Genomic DNA, 18,048 nt, shown 5'->3' on the forward strand with positions numbered 1-18,048 from the left:
ATTTAAGATGAAACTGAAAAACACCAAAACTAAAAAACAAACCCAACCAAAAATCAACCGGAGGCAGATATCCAGCATGGGAAATTTCACCCTAAATGGTTAAAGTTTGGCAAAGTTACAAGCAACAGAAAACAAGGTCTTGTAATGGGAAGTGTCAAGCAACCTGAACTTTGGGGAGAGGGGCACTGGGACCAGCTGGGGCATAGGAGCAAAACCTATGTAATCCTCCTGCCAGGTGGAGCCAGCAGCAACAAAGGCCGGGTTCAGTATCTAGGGGTTCCTTTTCAACAATATAACACAAAACCGGCTCGAGCCCCCACCTAGTGACCTGGGACAATTACACACCACCCCCGGGCACCTCTAGGAGGCAATACTTCCCCACTCTCAAGCACAGAGTCTGAGTGTAGCAAAAACTCTTAATAAAAGGAGGGAAGTAACTCAGCATTAATTTGGGAAAACACTGCAACTAGAGTTCATGAACATAAACCAAGAGCAAAAGACCCACCCCCAAGTAAGTTGGGCAGTGTCCTTTTCCCCTCAGGGTCTTAAGTCCAGCAACCCAAAAGTCCCTTTAACGTGCCCATCCCTTCTCTGTACCCCACTCACAGTTGCTCTCCTTGGCCAGTGCAGAGTTCAGAGGTTCATCTGCATAGTTCACCTCCCACCCTTACAGACTGCACTGCTCAGGCACTCGCTCATCGCCCCAATGGCCGATTGCCATGTCTCTGTGGGGCTCTGCTCTGGCCCTGGCCCTCTCCACCAGCTTCTCTGTTGGCCGCTTGCCATGTCCCTCTGCCAGCCACCCTGCTAGCTGCTTGCTATGCCTCTCCACCAGCTCACCAAGATGTCTTCAGGCCCCTCCACCCATTTACCACAGCTCTCAGTGATTTCAGCTGTTAGTGGGGGAGCCTTACTACTGGTGCACACTGGGCAGTCTTTTGTAATAGAGACACTGTCCCAGACTTATACTTAGACCTAGGTATCAAGTGATTTCAGTTCTGCAGCATGTAAGAAGACTCTCAATTAGCTCTTTTATTATACAATGGAGAGAGAAAGGGTCAAATGGTGTGTAGGCCTTAAATAGGGCCCACACAATCAGACCAGGTCTATCCCCCTACTTCTCTCAACTCATTAGGCTTTGGAACCCATGTCCCCTGCCTAGTGAGTGCTGTTCAGTTGAGGGTGAGTCCCTCCATTGGGGTATGCCAGGTACAGTTTTGCTGCCCTCAGTTCACACAACAAGGATAACAACGCTTTATTACTCCTGTCCCCATAACAAGGAGACTGGGGAATCCAACATCAGCCACAAGTGATCACTTGGGCAAGCAATCCCATCATGCTGAGCACCTAGGCGGGGTGGTTGTGTCCATGCAAACGAGATCAGCTTCTGAAGTCTTTTTCCACAGCTCACCACTAGATGTCAGGGGAGAGCTCACCCAGACTCTGCTTACACCTAGAATTAAAACCTGGAGTCCAGATTCTCTCTAGTCCTCTGCTGACAGCAAATAGCTGTGAAACCCACTGGCAGAGTGTGTGTCGCTTTCCCTCTCTAACAACTGGTCCATGTAGAGCAGAACAGCCTACTACAGCTACCAGTTACCCCATTAGTTCAAGTGGTAGAGGGCTGTGTTGTGTATCTAAAGGTACGAATCCTGCTGACTAATCAAGGTGGGCGTCAGAATGGTTCCACATGTTAGAATTTCTGGGGAAGAGGTGTCATGATTTTTTTTTTTAATTAGAAGATTCATTTTTAAAAAGCCTACATTACAAGAATGTTAAGGTTGCAAAGTCAAGCATTGAAAAGCTAGGAAATGCCAGAATTAATGTTGCCTGGACATCCTTAAATCGGCCATGTTGTGTCTGCATTAGGATGCGATCTTTAATTACGTGATCACATACAGGTTTTTTTCCATTCAGTGCACTCATTTAGTGCACAAGATGAGCTAAATTCTGACAGTTAATGCGGGTTGTGTAGTGAATGAGGCTCTTATCTGTAGGACCCCTGCTTCATTTGTAGCAGCAGTTGCACCGTGTATAGTGAATGAGCCAGACATGGCAGGAAGAGAAAGGATGGTCTCATGGTCAAGGCTATTGAATGCTGCTTTGAAGAATCAGATTCTATCCCTGTCTCTACCTCAGCTCCTGTGTGAACTGGGCAAGTCACTTAAACCAAAATGTTCACAGCTGGCCATTAATTGTGTGTTGCTCATATTCTGGATGCCTGACTTGAGACCCTGGTGTCTGATTTGCAGAAGTGCTGAGCACTCAGAGCTGCAATTATGGTCAATGGGAGCTGTTCTTTGACATTATAAAGTGCTATAAAATACTAAGTACTCTGAAAAATGGGTGTATGTGTTTCAAGTTGGTCACCCAAAATTAGTGGAAACTGCTGACAATTTTAGCCTCTGTGCCGCAGTTCCCAAGCTAATAATGGGGATAATAATGACTTAATCTCAGAAATTCATTAATGTTTGTGAAGAGCTCAGATGAGCACCATAGAAAAGCCCATGAGGAAATTAATAACTTTGTATTCAGCTCAGTATTTGGGTGACTTGAATGAGGCAGGAGTCCCATGGAATAAGTAGTATGTGAGCATGTAGATGAAGACTGTAGCAGTGTGTACACACAAGGGGGTTTGAATTAAACCTTAATTCTGGCAATTTCTAACTTTAGAGTGTTTGATTTTGCCTTCTTTTATTGTAGTTTGTTTGGATAATAGCACATTTCCCATGTATGTTAAGCCAAAGAATGTTCCCAATCTTCAGGAATTGCTATGGAATGCTTATTTTTACATGAATTTTTCAGCAATACATTTAACTTGGAAAAACTTGTCATTAACCCTCCCAATATAGTAGTCCTGACTTCACTTCAAAACTGTCTTAAAGAAAGTCACCTTGGACATCTTCCCAATCTTCTTTACAAGCAACAACACACAACAGGATAGGATGCACACGTGAGGTAACTGTAGTGAGCAAAGGCTTGGGTTGAAGCTGCTCTGAACAACTAAGGAGACAAACCCATAGTTCATAAAACACAAAATTGTTGTCCTTCCAGATTAGTAAGTATAAAAGCCAACTGGAAGCAGAATAGAAATTTCTTTATTTTTATTTTTATTTTAAACTGCCAGTTTGTCTCCCCAGTTGTTGAAAGTGTCTTCACTCTGAGCTGTAACTGCTTGAAAAGCTTCTCACTGTAACAGATGGCAGAGTTCAATAAACACAAGCTCCTGTTTCTTTATTTATTTGCAGTTGATTCAAATGAATATTTCGAGCATGTTGTTCTTCTGCTCTTTTTTTATCATGGGTGCATGGATTTGTGTGAGTTATGAGTTAGAGATTCCATCCTACTTGGTGGTTATCCCATTATTGCATGTGTAGGAATCTTATTTAGCTAATCAGATTGCTGCCTTTGTTTCACTCGTGTTACCACAGTGAATGCATTCTTTTACTCTGTTATAGTATAAGAAGGAGGACACAGTTCAGTGGTCTGAACACAGAACTGGGAGCTAGGAATACCTGGATTCAAATCCTAGCTCTGACACTGGAGACTTCTGGACAAATCACTTAGCCCGGGTTTCTCGTCCTTGGGGTTGTGAACAGATGTTGGGGGCCATGACAATCTGCCCTTCCCATATTTCTCAATGAGAGCAGGACCCTGGCTAGATAGGAAGCATGTTTGAGGAGATGGGTGTTCTAGCTTGGAAAAGTTGAGAGTTACTAAGGGAAACTGAAATGTTTAAACTTTGCGGCCTAAAGTTAGTGACACAAATTCATATTTAGGTTCCTACATGAAATTGGCCTGCTTTCCAGAGATTCTGAGCACCTACAACACCCATTATAGTCAGTGGAAACTATGGGTGCTTGATACCTTTAAAAATCAGACTACTTATTGTAGTGCCAAACTCTAAGCATCTGGTAGCCTGGTCTTCTCTGCTTTAGTTTTCCCGATGTAAATAGGGTAGATAGTGTGTATTTCTTACCTCATCGTTCTGAGGAATAATTACTGTTTATAAAGTGCTTTGAAGACAAAACGGGCTAAATATCAATATGCAGCAGGTGTCTGAATTTGAATGCGCAGTTTCTAACTTTGCAGATAAATGTCATTTTGTAGTACAGAGGGTATAATATTCAGCTCTCTGGAGTTCATAATAGGGTCATTCCTTCGATCCCACAATAAGCTGTACCTGGGCAAACCCCTGCACCCATGTGGAGTCTCATTGACTTCAGCAGAACTCTGTGTGAGCTCATTGCAGGACGAGGACCTTAGTCCTCACTCAGTCTCTCTCTTTTCTCTCTAATAAGCCTCTAGCTGAGAAAATTTTGTATATATATATATATGTGTGTGTGTATGTGTATTTTTTGTAGTCTAAGAAAAAGAAGAAGACCCAGTGCTCAGAAAAGGGGGCATCAAAAGACCACGTCTCTGCTGAAAAAGACAAATTGCCAGAAGAAGAGGAAGGTAATAAATGTGTGGATCGCTCAGTTAGCAGATTTGTATTGCCAGAAAGAAGTAAGAATTATGGTGATTAAACACCTTCATAGCAATGGACAGAACAGGCGCTGTTTGGTAGTTGGTATTTAAAATAATTACATTACAAAAGAATTGCAAGTTTGACAGATGTCTTTGGACTAACCCCTTCCTTCCCACTAGTGACCACAGAGAAGGGGATTGCAGCTCTACTAACCACATCTCTTTCAGGCCGCAGCTTCCCTAAGGCTATGTGTACACTGCAAGTAGACACCCACGGCCTGTGTGTGCCAATTGACTCATGCTCGCGGGGCTCGGGCTGAGGGGCTGTTTCATTGCAGTGTAGACTTCTGGGCTTGGGCTGCAGCCCAAGTTCTGGGACCCTCCCAACTCACAGGGTCCTAGAGCCCAGGCTCCAGCCCAAGCCTGGAAGTCTACACTGCAGTGAAATAGCCCCACAGTCCAAGCCCAAATCAGCTGGCATGGGCCAGCCCGTGGGATTTTCATTGCAGTGTAGACATACCCTCAGTGGCTTGTTCTTGGAAGTGGGGCTGGCAGCACGGCAAAACAGCCAGGGAGGGGGTGTGCTTATTCTTGCCAGAGGCACAGTTCCAGGGGAATAACAGGGTCCTGCCTTTGGATCTTGCCAGGTTCGCATTTCCCTCTGGCCTCTACAGCAGTGACACAATATGGCTTTTATCTCCCACATTGCCTCTTGCTGGGCTTGTGCTTGAGGCCCTCAGAGCAGCATCACAGTATGGCCAGAGTGATACAAGCATAGTAGAAACCTGTGGGTACAGACCGATCTGCACAGAAGGCATACAGGAACTGTGGGAGCTCCTAGAGGATTCAGCAGAGGCCACCAAGGGTCTGTTAGCTACAACTTCACTGGAAAATACCTTGTATTCTTTTCCCCAGATCATTTTGAAAATTACAAAGCCTGAGCTTTTCTGGGTTTAAAAGATTATAATGTGATTACTGTGGTCGTCACTGGTTGGCGTCCTTTGCACGGCCATGTGTGTTAATATCAAACAGTGGTTCCTTGGAGTGTAGAAGAAAAATAGGAAATTTCAAGGACTTAATTCAAACAGACTTTTGTTGTTTTCGTCAGACTGAGCAAATAATGAGCTATTCCATCCACAGTACAGAGACGTCCTGGAAGAGGTGGGAGGCTCAGCAAAATCAAAGGGTCAGATTCTGCCTTGACTGACAGCTTGTGCCAGGCCCATTCATTTAACAGGGATTGCATAGGATATAAGTCAGGACAGAATTTGGCCCAATATGTACAAGGGTGATTGCATGTTTACAGACAACCCTGTGAGGGAGCCATATCCCCGAGTAGATCTAATGAGCTAGTCGGGGACTAGGTTAGAAAACTAAGTAAGAATTAGTGTTATATACAAATATTAAGTAAATAGTTTTTTTTTCCACAGAGCTTCTGAAAGATGGCTCCAAGCTATGAGTCAGATTAATTGACAACTGAGACAGCAATAGAACAGTGCCCTTTTTGTTAGTTAATGTTTTCATTGACATTGTCATCCAAAGCAATTATCAAGCATACAGGGCACTTGGCTCTCTGCTGTGACATCTTCCCTGAGGAAAGAGATGTCATGTGGTTTGACTTACATAAAGGGCGGTAAATTATGTGGCGATACATCAGTCAGCCCATATAATAGACAGTATTGCATTGCAGAGTAGTTATATATTGTAGCGTGAGTTTCTGGGAGTCCAAAGTGCCACAGGGATGGGCACACTCTAATGCTTACAATACCTAGGATTGTACAAGATACTAACCGCAGTGATTGTGTTTTGTATGTTTGGCCATTACCAAGATTGTTGCAACATCGATTTTATAATCATCACTGGATAGCATGTGCATGAGAGTATTTCCTTTTCTTTGCCTTGTAAACAAATATGGGTCATACAGGAAATTTCTTATTCACTCATAGTAACTAGTGGCATGGAGATGGCGAACTTTGTTCTGTGTTGCAGGTGTTTGGCAGACCAAGATCAGTAGCCGAGAAAAAAGACATTTAAGGAAAGAACGTCTGAAACAAAAAGGTAAACCTCCAATATATATTTACATGCATGTACAATATATGTTCTGGCTGGGTCTCTCAATTCTTTTTCTCGCCTAGAGCCTATTTACCCCTCAATTGCCTGCCAGTTTTCTTGATAATTTGCTATTCCACAGTAAACATTTCCCATCACAAACCATTTGCTAAGGAAAAGAGCTTCAGCTTTTACCCCACGCTTTCATGAAAGCCCACAAAGATATTCTCAGGACTTTGAAGACAAATGAGATTTACATATGAGGTGAATAAGAGATCTGCAGCAGTTAGGTCATCATGCAGACCTGTTGCATTTGTATAACTTTGTATATTGTAATTCAAAAAAATTGTATGTAACAGTTGATTTATAGAACCTACATAATTGCCTACTTCAAAAAGGTTTCTGAAATTAAGAGCTATTTATAGTAAGCTGTTGATTCTTTTGCAGCTATAAAAAGGGAGACACAACATTACCAATGCTAATTAAATAATACTTTGCACTCACAGCACCTTTTCTCTGGTGTTCTCACAGTGCTTTTCATTGACTTATATAGGAAGGACCTATGTACTTATGCTAATTATGTTCTTATAACTCTGGTATGTGAAAGCAGGTCATCACATTTATGCTTTTAAAAAAAACCTAGCAATTTAATTCTCTTCAGAAATCTATTAACACAACAAAGAAATCCTCAAAGATAAATACAGCAGAACATCTTAGAGGCTGGGATGTGAAGTTAGAATTGTGACCCCAAGTGACACAAACATGGACATTTGTGGGGAAGGAGAGAATTGTTTACAAAGGGGCACCACCTTAAAGTGCACTTGGGTATTTCTCTAAAAGTGAAGATCAGGACAAAAATGATCGGTACAAATATTTAAATATTTTTGGGACCACCCTCTCCATCGCTTGGTCTTTAAATCAAGACTGGATGTCCTTACGAAAGGTATGCTCCAGAGGCTCCATCTTGGGAGGTGCTGAGCACTCTGGCTGCAGTCCAGCAAAGCATGTAGGCCACATGCTTAACTTTACTCACATGAGTAGCTCTGTTTACGTCACTGCGACTTGCATGCTTAAAGTTAAGCATGTGCTTAAGTGCTTTGCTGGGTTGGGGCCAGAGTGCTAAGCGGGGACCAGTCCTAATTGAATCACATGTTATTGGGCTATCGGAAATCACTGGGAGATATTCAGTAGCTTTAGTTATGCAGGAGGTTAGATTACATGATCATAATGGTCCCTTTTTGACATTACAGTATATGAAGCTATGAAATAAGTCCTAATCCTGCTGAGTGCTGTTTGCTGTTCCATAGCAGGGAGGCAGCAGTAGCAGCATAAGCTGTGTGGAGATGGGGTTAGGATCATTTGTGGCCCTTTCTCCCCCACAAAAAACTAGGGAGATGCTGTGTTTACCCTTAGGTTAAGTCTGTGAATTGCTTTGGAAATCCTTTGGATGAAAGGCGCTATGAAATCATCGTCATCATTATTATCGTAATAAATGTCCTTCCAAGTGCTCATTTCTCTGGCAATCTTGAAAATGCCAACGTTCAACAAATTGTGTTTATTTTTCTTCTTCCATGAACAGTGCTCCGTATGCAGGAAGGAAACCTGAAGTTCCCTTTCTTTCTCTTCCTTTAACACTCTGTGCCCCCATCTGTACCTTTATGACCTTGAGTTATCCTTCCAGCCAAGGAAGAATGGACAAGACTCCTCTGATGTTGTTTCTTAATCCTCTGAAGGGGTCACTGATGAGCCATGTGATGCCCTCCTTTCCCACATGGGCTGAATGTGCTACCTTCCAAGTGCTCTCAGCTTCTGCCAACTTCAGACCATGGGGCTCTGTCTTTTTGCTACTGTATGTGTAAATATATTCAATGGGCTTTGAATCTGGTCCTTAGTAAAGTCAAAGGGCGTCTTTCCATTGACTTTGGATCAGGCCTTACATTTTTGTTTATACTGTACAAGGTCCCAACCCTATTTAAAAAAATCCATTTTAAATGTTTGTTTTCAAGAAAACCATAGCAGAGAGTCACTCGGTACCATGGTGGTTGAACCAGTCTTTGATGGGGATGGGAAAGGAACCGTTTGGCCACACACTGTGAGTGGGACAGAGGACAACAGCAGTAGTGGACAGGGAGCTCTCTGTGAGTCAGGGACAAAGACAGACGGTGGTTCTGCTCTTAGGAACTCAGAAGCCACAGGAGAAGAATCTGAGCCCACACGGTCTGAAGAGGATGTTTTTTCCAATGTAGGTGAGTGTCCCCAGTAAACCAGCCCACTGCAGGAGTGCAGACTTTGGGCAAGGAAACATTCAGCCATTCTATTAACCTGCCTTTATGGCATTTTCCTCCAGCCTGTTCATTGAACAGTGTTCATACTAGACTTTTTCTCTAGCATTAAGACAAAGGACCAAAAACAGCTGGGAAGGAAAAAAACTCTGTGGTGGGAGTTTATTTGCATCAAAGCTTGGGGACAGATTTCTAGATGTTGCCTTCCATTTTAGTAGATGCAATTTGCAGATGCATTGGTGGTGCAGTTTTGTGCTCACAGTATAACTCACTTAGAGTACAAAGTCCATAACTGCACCTGCAAATCAGAGTTAGACTCCTACCTGACCTATACCAAAGGTGCTAAACTGAGCCCATAAAAGTCAAGGCCCAGTCAAGAGGCAGCATGATTTAGTGAGTAGGGCACTGGACTGAAACTCAGGAGAGCTGTTTCAGAGGTGTAGCCATATATGTTAGTCTGTATCAGTAAAAACAATGAGGAGACCTCCTCATTGTCTTTTCAAGAGAGCTGGTTTCTATTCCCTGCTCTTCCACTGACCTGCTGTGTGACGTTAGGCAAGTCACTTCTTCTCTCTGTACATCTGTTTTGGCTCTCAGTATTGGTCTGGCTTCAGGACAGGGACTGTCTCTCACCACTTTATATTGGTTGTGGCTTGCAGGCACTACTGTGATACAAATAATAGTAAGGCAAGGCTGAAAGTTTGGCCTTTAGTATCTTCCATTTCTCTTCCTAGTTTTGACAGTGTGTGATAAGAAAGTTGAAAAATAAAACAAAATAGATTTGTTGTAGGTAACACCTCTTTTTAATGGTTATTTTTTAAAAGTCTACTTAATTCAAATCAGTATCTGATTTTCATTAAGGTCCATCCTGTTGGATTGAATTATACACAAGTCAGTAAGGTGATTTGTCTGCAGTAACCCAACAGGCCAGAGATATAAGATGGTGTAACTTAAGACTCCTTTAAACTCAGAATCCATTAAACTTATAAGATGTACTGATATGAAAGGGATGTTGATGTAACCTACACACCCAGGAGCCACAAAGTGGTGATCCTACTTTAATTTTCACTTTCTTACAGTGTCAGTTGCTTTCCTTGCTACACTCCTTTCTTTGGCCCCATCAGGAGGGGTGTGTGTATTAACACCATTTCATACTCCCTTAGATTCAGTGGGCCAAATTCCCAGCTGATATGTAAGGAGGGTTGCATGCAAATTTATGTGTAAGTGGGTGAGAGTTCAAATCGGAGTAAGTCCATAATGAGTCTAAGTTGATGCACTTTGAGAGGGCAGAAGAAGATATAAACTTCCTCCAGACTAATGGTATTTTTACACTGCAATCTGAGATGTGACTGCAGCGTAGGTAGACATACCCACACTAGCTTTACCCATGCTAGCATGGCTAAAAATAGCAGTGTAGATGTGGTGGCACTGGCTTCAGTGTGGGCTAGTCCATACATACCTAGAATCCCCAGAGTGCTTGCACAGCCCACGCTGAAGCCCACGCTGTCATGTCTACACTGCTATTTTTAGCTAGGCTGGCACAGATAAAGCTAGTATGGGTATGTCTACTTGTGCTGCAGTCACAGGTTAGGTTGCAGTGTAGACATATCCTAAGAGGCTAACTTTTTCAAACTTGATTGTCCTCCCAGCTGCAGGAGCATTGTCCACAGGTTGGGGAGGAGAGACTGAAACATTCTGAATGTGTCTGTTTGAAGCCACATGTACGAATTCTGAATGCTGTGCTTGGGTTTGTTTTTTAATCCAGGTACATGGGATATTGCAGAAGCAAAAGCTTATCCTGTGACCTTTGGGACCTTACCAGAGCTGTCCATGGAGTTAAGTGAGTGGTCTTTCTGTGGACACTTTTGATTCACTTCCTTGTGAGTTTTCCATCACCCATATCCCCAGATATTCAGACCCTTAAAAATTCTCCCCACCATTAGCCATATTTCAGTGTTTTCTCTGACACCTTGTTCATATTTGAAATCCGATGATCCAACCTTTTAGTGACTGACTTCAGTGTATTTCCTTGAAACCAGTCCTAACTTTTGTGTCATCCTGGTATGACTTTAAAACTTGAGATGTGTCCTTACCAGTTATTTTAAAAACACATCTAAACATAGAGATTAGCAAATTCCACCATTTGAGCAGTAAGTAATTAATGCTTCAGATCAGATAACGAGAAAGCACCCTACCCTCCTCAAATATTGCCCCGCCAGCAAACTCTCTCCCCATAATCCCCCATAAAAAGTTGGGCTTTGCAGTGTGTTCTAAAGGCTAGCAAATTCAGGCTATTTCAGGCCAAGGGAGAAGGGCCAGGAGCCGAAGTCGAGGGGCCCTTGTGGAGAACACCTTGCCAGTGGCATGCTCCTTCTTTACATTTAGGGAATTCCAGTTTGAGAGCCTCTGCTGATTGCAACTGTGGGGAGAGAGGCAGTCTTTCTTGGTCTCTCCCATTCCACTTCAATTTCATCTGTGCATTCTCTAATCTCACCTAAAATTGTCTATGCTGCTTCTTTTGGCTATGTAGGCCCTGAGTGGTGCTGGGTTGAAGCAGTGTCACAGTAGACAGCATAACACTGACTTATCAATGCGTAATACCGATGAGCGAAAAGGTGGATGTGGGGTTTAGGTTCCTGAATTCTTATTAGAATATTTTGAAAAGACTTGCTCTTGCATTGGTTTGCACACCAGAAAGTCCCATTGACTTCAACAGGAGTTTTGACTGTACAAGGAATGCAGAATCTGGTCCTAAACATTTAGGATATGTTAAGTGAAAGCATACATACGTGCATCGTGTATGTTGAGCTGTGCAAGCCAAAATAATGTAATTCTACTCCATAGCAAGACATTGCAGATGATACAATGTATAACTTATTCGGTCATATATTTTCCAATCTTGCATTAAATAGTGGTCTGAGGTATCTCATAATAGACAACACAAGACAGACAAAAATCATTGCTTTCATCTGCATTAGTGAGTGCATCAAAAAGGTAAGCTGCTACAGGGCAGAACTGCACAAACAGAACAAATATTTAGGGGAAGAGTGAAAAAAAGGCCATAATAACCTACAAAATCATATTCTTAGACATGACGAAGAATAAACAAGAAAAAATATGAGAAGAGCTAATCCATAATACAAGTAGCTTAAAAGATTGATGTGCTGTAAGGAGTTATTCAGCACTTGTATGAGTGAACTCTGCTGTTTCAATTACTTGCAAATAATCATCAAGAAAAGCTTTGGCTTCCTTCTTTCTATGAGCTTTTTCTCTCTGCCCTACTTTTCATTACACGTAAAAAGGGATAACTATGGGCCTGATTCAGCTCTCTTTCAAGTCAGTAGGAGTCTTACCATTAACTTAAATAGGGAGTTGGATCTGGCTTTTTACCAGGTGTATAATGGATGAGCTCTTTGTTCTGTAGGAACTAAAACTTCATTTTGATGTCTCTGAAAGTCATTTGCCAGCCAGCAGATTACGACTGTGGACAATACATGTTCAATCACTGTTCAGAGGGATATTCTGATAGTAATTTAATCATGTACTGTCCTTGTCCAGCCTTTTAAAATAAGTTCAGTGTTATGAGCAACATAAATTAATTTTTGCAGCTTAAATTCCATAATGCCCCGGCTGTGCTGATCAGGAAAGGATTAATTGGCCTTAACAGGGTGAATATACCTAAGTGATTTGTTTTTGGTTTTGTTTTTTATTAAAAAGGTATACTTGTTTCTATTCAGGTAATCTGAAGAGTAAATCATCTCAGGACAACCCCTCCAAATATCATTGGAATGCCAACTTACCCTTCCTCACAGTGGATGATGCATGGCTTGGGCAGCGTATGTTCAATTTTCTGATTGATTGATTTATTTGTTTGTTTATTTGTTTGTCTGTGGAGAGATGAGTTCAGGTTGCTTTTTGCCTTTGTCATTTGAGCATAAAAAATAAGAGACTATCTACCACAGGGGTTCTCAGACTTTTGTACTGGTGACCGCTTTCACATAGCAAGCCTTTGAGTACGACCCCCCCTTATACATTAAAAACACTTTTTAATATATTTAACACCATTATAAATGGTGGCGGCAAAGTGGGGTTTGGGGTGAAGGCCGACAGCTCGCGACCCCCTATGTAATAACCTTGCGACCCCCTGAGGGGTCCCAACCCCCAGTTTGAGAACCCCTGATCTACCAAGTATCTATTGGCCAGTGGGACTGCTTGCTTCAGGAAGGTGAGCAGGATTCAGTGCACACTCAGGGTAAAATTCAGATGGGGCCTGATTTTCCGAAGTGCTGAGCACCCCCAACTCCAGCTGAAATCAATCAGAAGCACAAGTGCTTTACACGTCTAAAAATCTGGTTGATGGTTAATAATATGGTTAATTGTCATTTAAAAGTTCCTTCTTGTTTGTTTTATAAATAACACCTTAGTTTATTAAAACTGAATGAAGTTTACAAATCAGATTTTCTTTTTAGCATTTATCCTGGTTGTTTACTTTGTGCACTTCTATCACCTTGAACAAGACTATTGATTTTTACTTTAGTTACAATAAATTTCTAATCAGTTTCTTTTCCAGGTTCTTATGCTCTAGCATAGTGCTGCAGTATTTGGGTTGCAGACAATTCAGGGAATTGTTCATCTCTTTGTTTTTAAGTTTCTGTTGAATTTTTTTTTTAATTCAGAGAAACATTTTATTTCATAAAAACTTGGGTTTTGTGAAATCTAAATTTGGGAGTAAATTTGACTTGACAGTATCTCTTTAAAGATTTGTTTTAATAGAATTTCAACATGAATTTTGAGTTTTGTTTGTTTAAACCACAGGGTTAAAGGAACACTATGGGTATTATTTCTGTATTTTAAAAATGTGCTACTAGTCAGCATAGGTTATTAAAGTTAAAAACAAGTTAAAGTTAGATTTGCTTTTTACTATTTCATAGATTCCAAGGCCAGAAGGAATCATTGTGATCAATGTACTTTATGTATTTTGCAACAGAGGGTCCTGTGGCACCTTTGAGACTAACAGAAGTATTGGGAGCATAAGCTTTCGTGGGTAAGAACCTCACTTCTTCAGACCCACGAAAGCTTATGCTCCCAATACTTCTGTTAGTCTCAAAGGTGCCACAGGACCCTCTGTTGCTTTTTACAGATTCAGACTAACACGACTACCCCTCTGATAATGTATTTTGTTTACTTTTCTCACTTCGTTCAACTTAGATGGTGAAACTAAAGTGGACAGCTTTTAGTTGATTTCACATCTTGGTTCCCACACACTAGCACGATGCTGGAATGTTTGGGGGAAAATGGCTTCAATTATATTTTTACGAAAAACAATTAAAATATATATTTGTATTAACGTCTGTCAAGAAACTTATTTTAAAAACCAGAACCTAAATTTGGGATCCTGTTAGTATCCCTTAAAACGTAAGGGGAGAAATCCTGGACCCATTGAAGTCAGTAGGAAAACTCCCATTGATTTCATTAGAGCCAGGATTTCAGTGTTTGAATTTTAGAATCTGTGGGAAAGACCTATATAGATCTTGGAAGGTGATGCTGTCACAAGTGGTATGGGTATCTGGTAGCTTCTTCTCTGCACCTTTTGGCTAAGATCCAGTGAAGTATCTAATTATACTTCTGCTGGTGGGGTACTCTATCCTGCATGATCTCTTCCATCTATGGTCATCCTAACTAAAGAGGAATCTGGAATGATTGACTGAATAGAGGAAGCAGATATTAATCGGCTGGCATCTTTCCATTTCAGCCCAGCATTAATTAAGATTCTGGAACAGACGCAACAGCTTGCCTGTCACGGGATTTTATAAATAATATCTTTTATAAAAGAAAAACAAGTGTTCCCAGCCCATTGCACTCTGTTTATTTATCTTGATGGAGCTGTTTAGATGTTCCAGACTCTTGGCATTATAACTTCTGAACATAGTCCTGGCTACACATGAGTAAGGAGGATGGCAGCATAGGTGGCTCATCCATTGGTACTTCCTTGTATTTTATGTGGTATATGCTACTGTTTGAGCATTTTGTGTTTGATTCCCAGTTGGATAGAGAAACAGAGCTCTTCTGCTTCCATGGAATAGCATCATGTTTAACTGACAGCTTGAATATATAGCTGTGAACTCTGCAGCTGTTGCTATTCACTGTACATTTTAATTGAAAGAGGAAATGGAAGGTTTTCTGCACACAGCAGTTTTTTTGTAATTATTATTATTATTTTTTACTATTTTTGATTTGCATAGAGCAGCTTTGATTAGATAGCAGAATGAAGGGGAATGTTACTAACATGTATTCCTTCTATTTAGCTGAGATAATGCCTGGCATTAGGGTTTGTGCTGGTATGTGACTTAGTTCTTTAAACAAGGCCTGTTAACTGTTTCAGATATGGGGACTAAAAATGTCACTTATAACATGAAGACCACTGGATGTTACTCCGACACATCCAGATGAATACAGTCAATCAATTTCTTTTCATTTCCCTAGCAATTTTTTGGTAGGACTGCATAGTGGTTAGAACAAGGGACTAGGCGTCATGAGCCTGGGGCTCTATTCTTAGCTCTGCCACTGGCTCATGGGCAAGTCACCCTCTGCTCCAGTTTATCCATGATAATAATAATGACCTATTTCACGGGGTGTGGGGAGGGTTGAGACTTGCGTCCAAATTGCAATCAGTGTAACAGTTCATCTGGCTGGATGACTTTGGAGAATGTAAAACATTCTACTAAGTAAATAGAACTAAGGGTATGTCTACACTTCCCACCGGATTGGCGGGCAGCGATCGATCCAGCGGGGATCGATTTATCGCGTCTAGTCTAGACGCGATAAATCGACCCCCGAGTGCTCTCCCATTGACTCCTGTACTCCACTGCCATGAGAGGCGCAGGCAGAGTCGACAGGGGAGCGGCAGCAGTCGACTCACCATGGTGAAGACACCACGGTAAGTCAATCTAAGTTATTCACGTAGCTGAAGCTGCATAATTTAGATCGATCCCCTCAGTGTAGACCAGGCCTTAGTTTCTCCCGTTGATCCAGCGCAGCGCAGACACCGCAGTAAGTCGACCTAAGGTACGTCGATTCCAGCTATGTTATTCACATAGCTGGAGTTGCGTAACTTAGGTCGGCTTAACTCCGTAGTGTAGACCTACCCTCCCACTCCAACTCTCATTCTTCTGCCTGCCAGCCTGAAGGGTAGCTAACTGCCCTCTTGCAGTGGTAAAATAACAGGAAAGTATGGAGCTTTTGATGCTCGAGTTTGGAACAGCTTCCTGCTCACGAGAGTCAGTAACCTCTGCTTTCATTTGCATAGTGTGACAAAGTTCCTCCTCTACCTTGGTGGGTCCTGCGCTTATTGGCGGATTTTCTCGCCTCACAGATTCACCACGTGGGTCGGGAAACAGCCCAGAGACCTATTCTATGCCATTGTGAAGGAAAGAGGAGATAGTTCAGGAAACAATCTCTCTGTTAAGATGTGAACCACATCGCAGTGCCAGCCCCTGCACTAACATCATGCTGCAGTCTCTGCAAACAGTTCAGGGAATCCCCTAAAAATAAAATGTTCTCAATAAAATAAAATAAAAATAATAATTGAAAACATTTCTGTTAATATCAGATTTTGTAAAGCCTGTTTCCCAAAGGGGATGGTGAAAGAGACTTTTATAGACTGTCTGAGTGTTTTTGTGTCTTCCTTTAATTGTGTTTCTGGCCTGAACAATTTAATCCCTTGTGCATCTAACGTTCAATTGATACACACATTTTTAATACGATACAAATACACAAATTCCCTTGTGCAGACAGTGAGATATTAGATGTTTTAAGTAATGTTTGCTTTGCTAGTACAGGCCGAGGAAGTAATATTTATAGATTTGAATGTAATTCATTCATGTCCTTATATTAACAGATGATCCCTTAGCAATTGATATCAATTCCGATTGGAATGCTCCCACAGAGGAATGGGGAAACTGGCTGGGAGTGGAGGAGACAGGCACAGGACCAGAGAGAGAGAAGGTGAGGAAATCCCGGAAGTGAATGTGTGAGCATTACCATGTTCAATGAAAAGCAATCAAGGGCGATCCTGAGCTGGATGCTGTGTGAAGGAGCTGCACTGCAAAAGAAGATCTTTCACCCTAGGAGAGGCTGCACTGTGAGATCACCCCTCCAGGGCCGGCTTTAGGCCAATTCGCGCCTAAGAGTGCCCCGCGCACTCACCCCGACGGTGGTTGTCTTCGGGAGCCCCGCTCCCCTAGCCAGAGCGCCGGCCAGAGTGCGGCAAGCCCCGCGGCCCCGCTCTCCCGGCCAGAGTGCCGGCCGGAGCGCGGCAAGCCCCGCGGTCCCCCTGCCCCCAGCCGGCAATCCGAAGTGTCACCCCAGGAATCGGGCCCTGCACTTGCTAAAGCCGGCCCTGCACCCCTCCCCGACCCTTTTGGGGCATCAAGTGCTGCAGTGTGCACAGGCACTGCATTCCCATGTCATGCAAGGACTGGCCCAAGGGCACAGTGGGAGGAAAAGGTTCCTTGTGCCAATTTCTCCTCCTTTCACTGCCATGTGCTTACTTTTTGGGGCTAGCTGCAATTCAGCCTCATAAATCTGAAGTCAGCTGATTTCTGCGAGTTTATCATCAGAGTGGCAGTGCTTTCACATGCAATCAGTGTTCAGTCTGTGCATGGTACGTTTGCCATGCTGCAGACAAGCACTCCTTCTACTGAGGCTGACATTCCAGAATGTCTGAGCCCTAACTGATCAAAGTCCACAGCAAACACAAGTAACCTATTTTCTCACACCTTCCCATTTAGTTCACAGGTACATATTCAAATGAGAGAATTGAGTTAAACGGACATGTTCACAACTTGGGCAGACAACACAAGGCTTGTTGATTAAACTCCTTCTTCTACTAGAAACCCAGGCAAAAGCTGCCAAGTTTATTGACTAGTCCAGGCAGGACTCTGAGAGTGGATGGAGAAGAGCTTTCTGAGCTCTTTGCAGGCAGCTCTCTCAGACCAGTCTATGAGACCCCACTTGGGCTGCTTGTACATTAGTCAGAGGCTCTAAAGAGAGTTTCCATAGAAAAAGGACCTGCAGATCCATTACATCAGCATATGGTCCTATGGAAAGCTGTCCCCAGCCTCCTCTAACAAAGGATACTGGGTCTTCAGTGCTGCTTAGGAATTGCCAAAAGGCAGAGAGGAAATTTGTTCCTGTCTCTCTGAGCGTGACCAGAAAGAAAGTAGAACCCCAGGAAAACTTGGGTGGA

The 18,048-nt window shown here is 42.5% G+C and overlaps 1 protein-coding gene across 3 annotated transcripts in view; it reads left to right on the plus strand.

Moving 5' to 3' along the window:
• Positions 1 to 18,048, plus strand: part of LOC101943855 (protein LYRIC-like) — a 44,858-nt gene that overhangs the window by 21,582 nt on the left and 5,228 nt on the right. For 2 of the 3 annotated variants that reach the window (XM_005297318.5, XM_065587635.1), the window contains 6 exons: positions 4,365 to 4,458; positions 6,460 to 6,528; positions 8,526 to 8,765; positions 10,567 to 10,641; positions 12,539 to 12,637; positions 16,699 to 16,805. In XM_005297318.5, the coding sequence (XP_005297375.4) occupies positions 4,365 to 4,458; positions 6,460 to 6,528; positions 8,526 to 8,765; positions 10,567 to 10,641; positions 12,539 to 12,637; positions 16,699 to 16,805 (684 nt within the window). The remainder of the gene's footprint in view (positions 1 to 4,364; positions 4,459 to 6,459; positions 6,529 to 8,525; positions 8,766 to 10,566; positions 10,642 to 12,538; positions 12,638 to 16,698; positions 16,806 to 18,048) is intronic. The other variant, XM_042848688.2, reaches the window with a different exon arrangement.

The sequence above is a fragment of the Chrysemys picta genome, chromosome 3, assembly GCF_011386835.1.
Source record: "Chrysemys picta bellii isolate R12L10 chromosome 3, ASM1138683v2, whole genome shotgun sequence".
NCBI classification, from domain to species: Eukaryota; Metazoa; Chordata; order Testudines; family Emydidae; genus Chrysemys; species Chrysemys picta.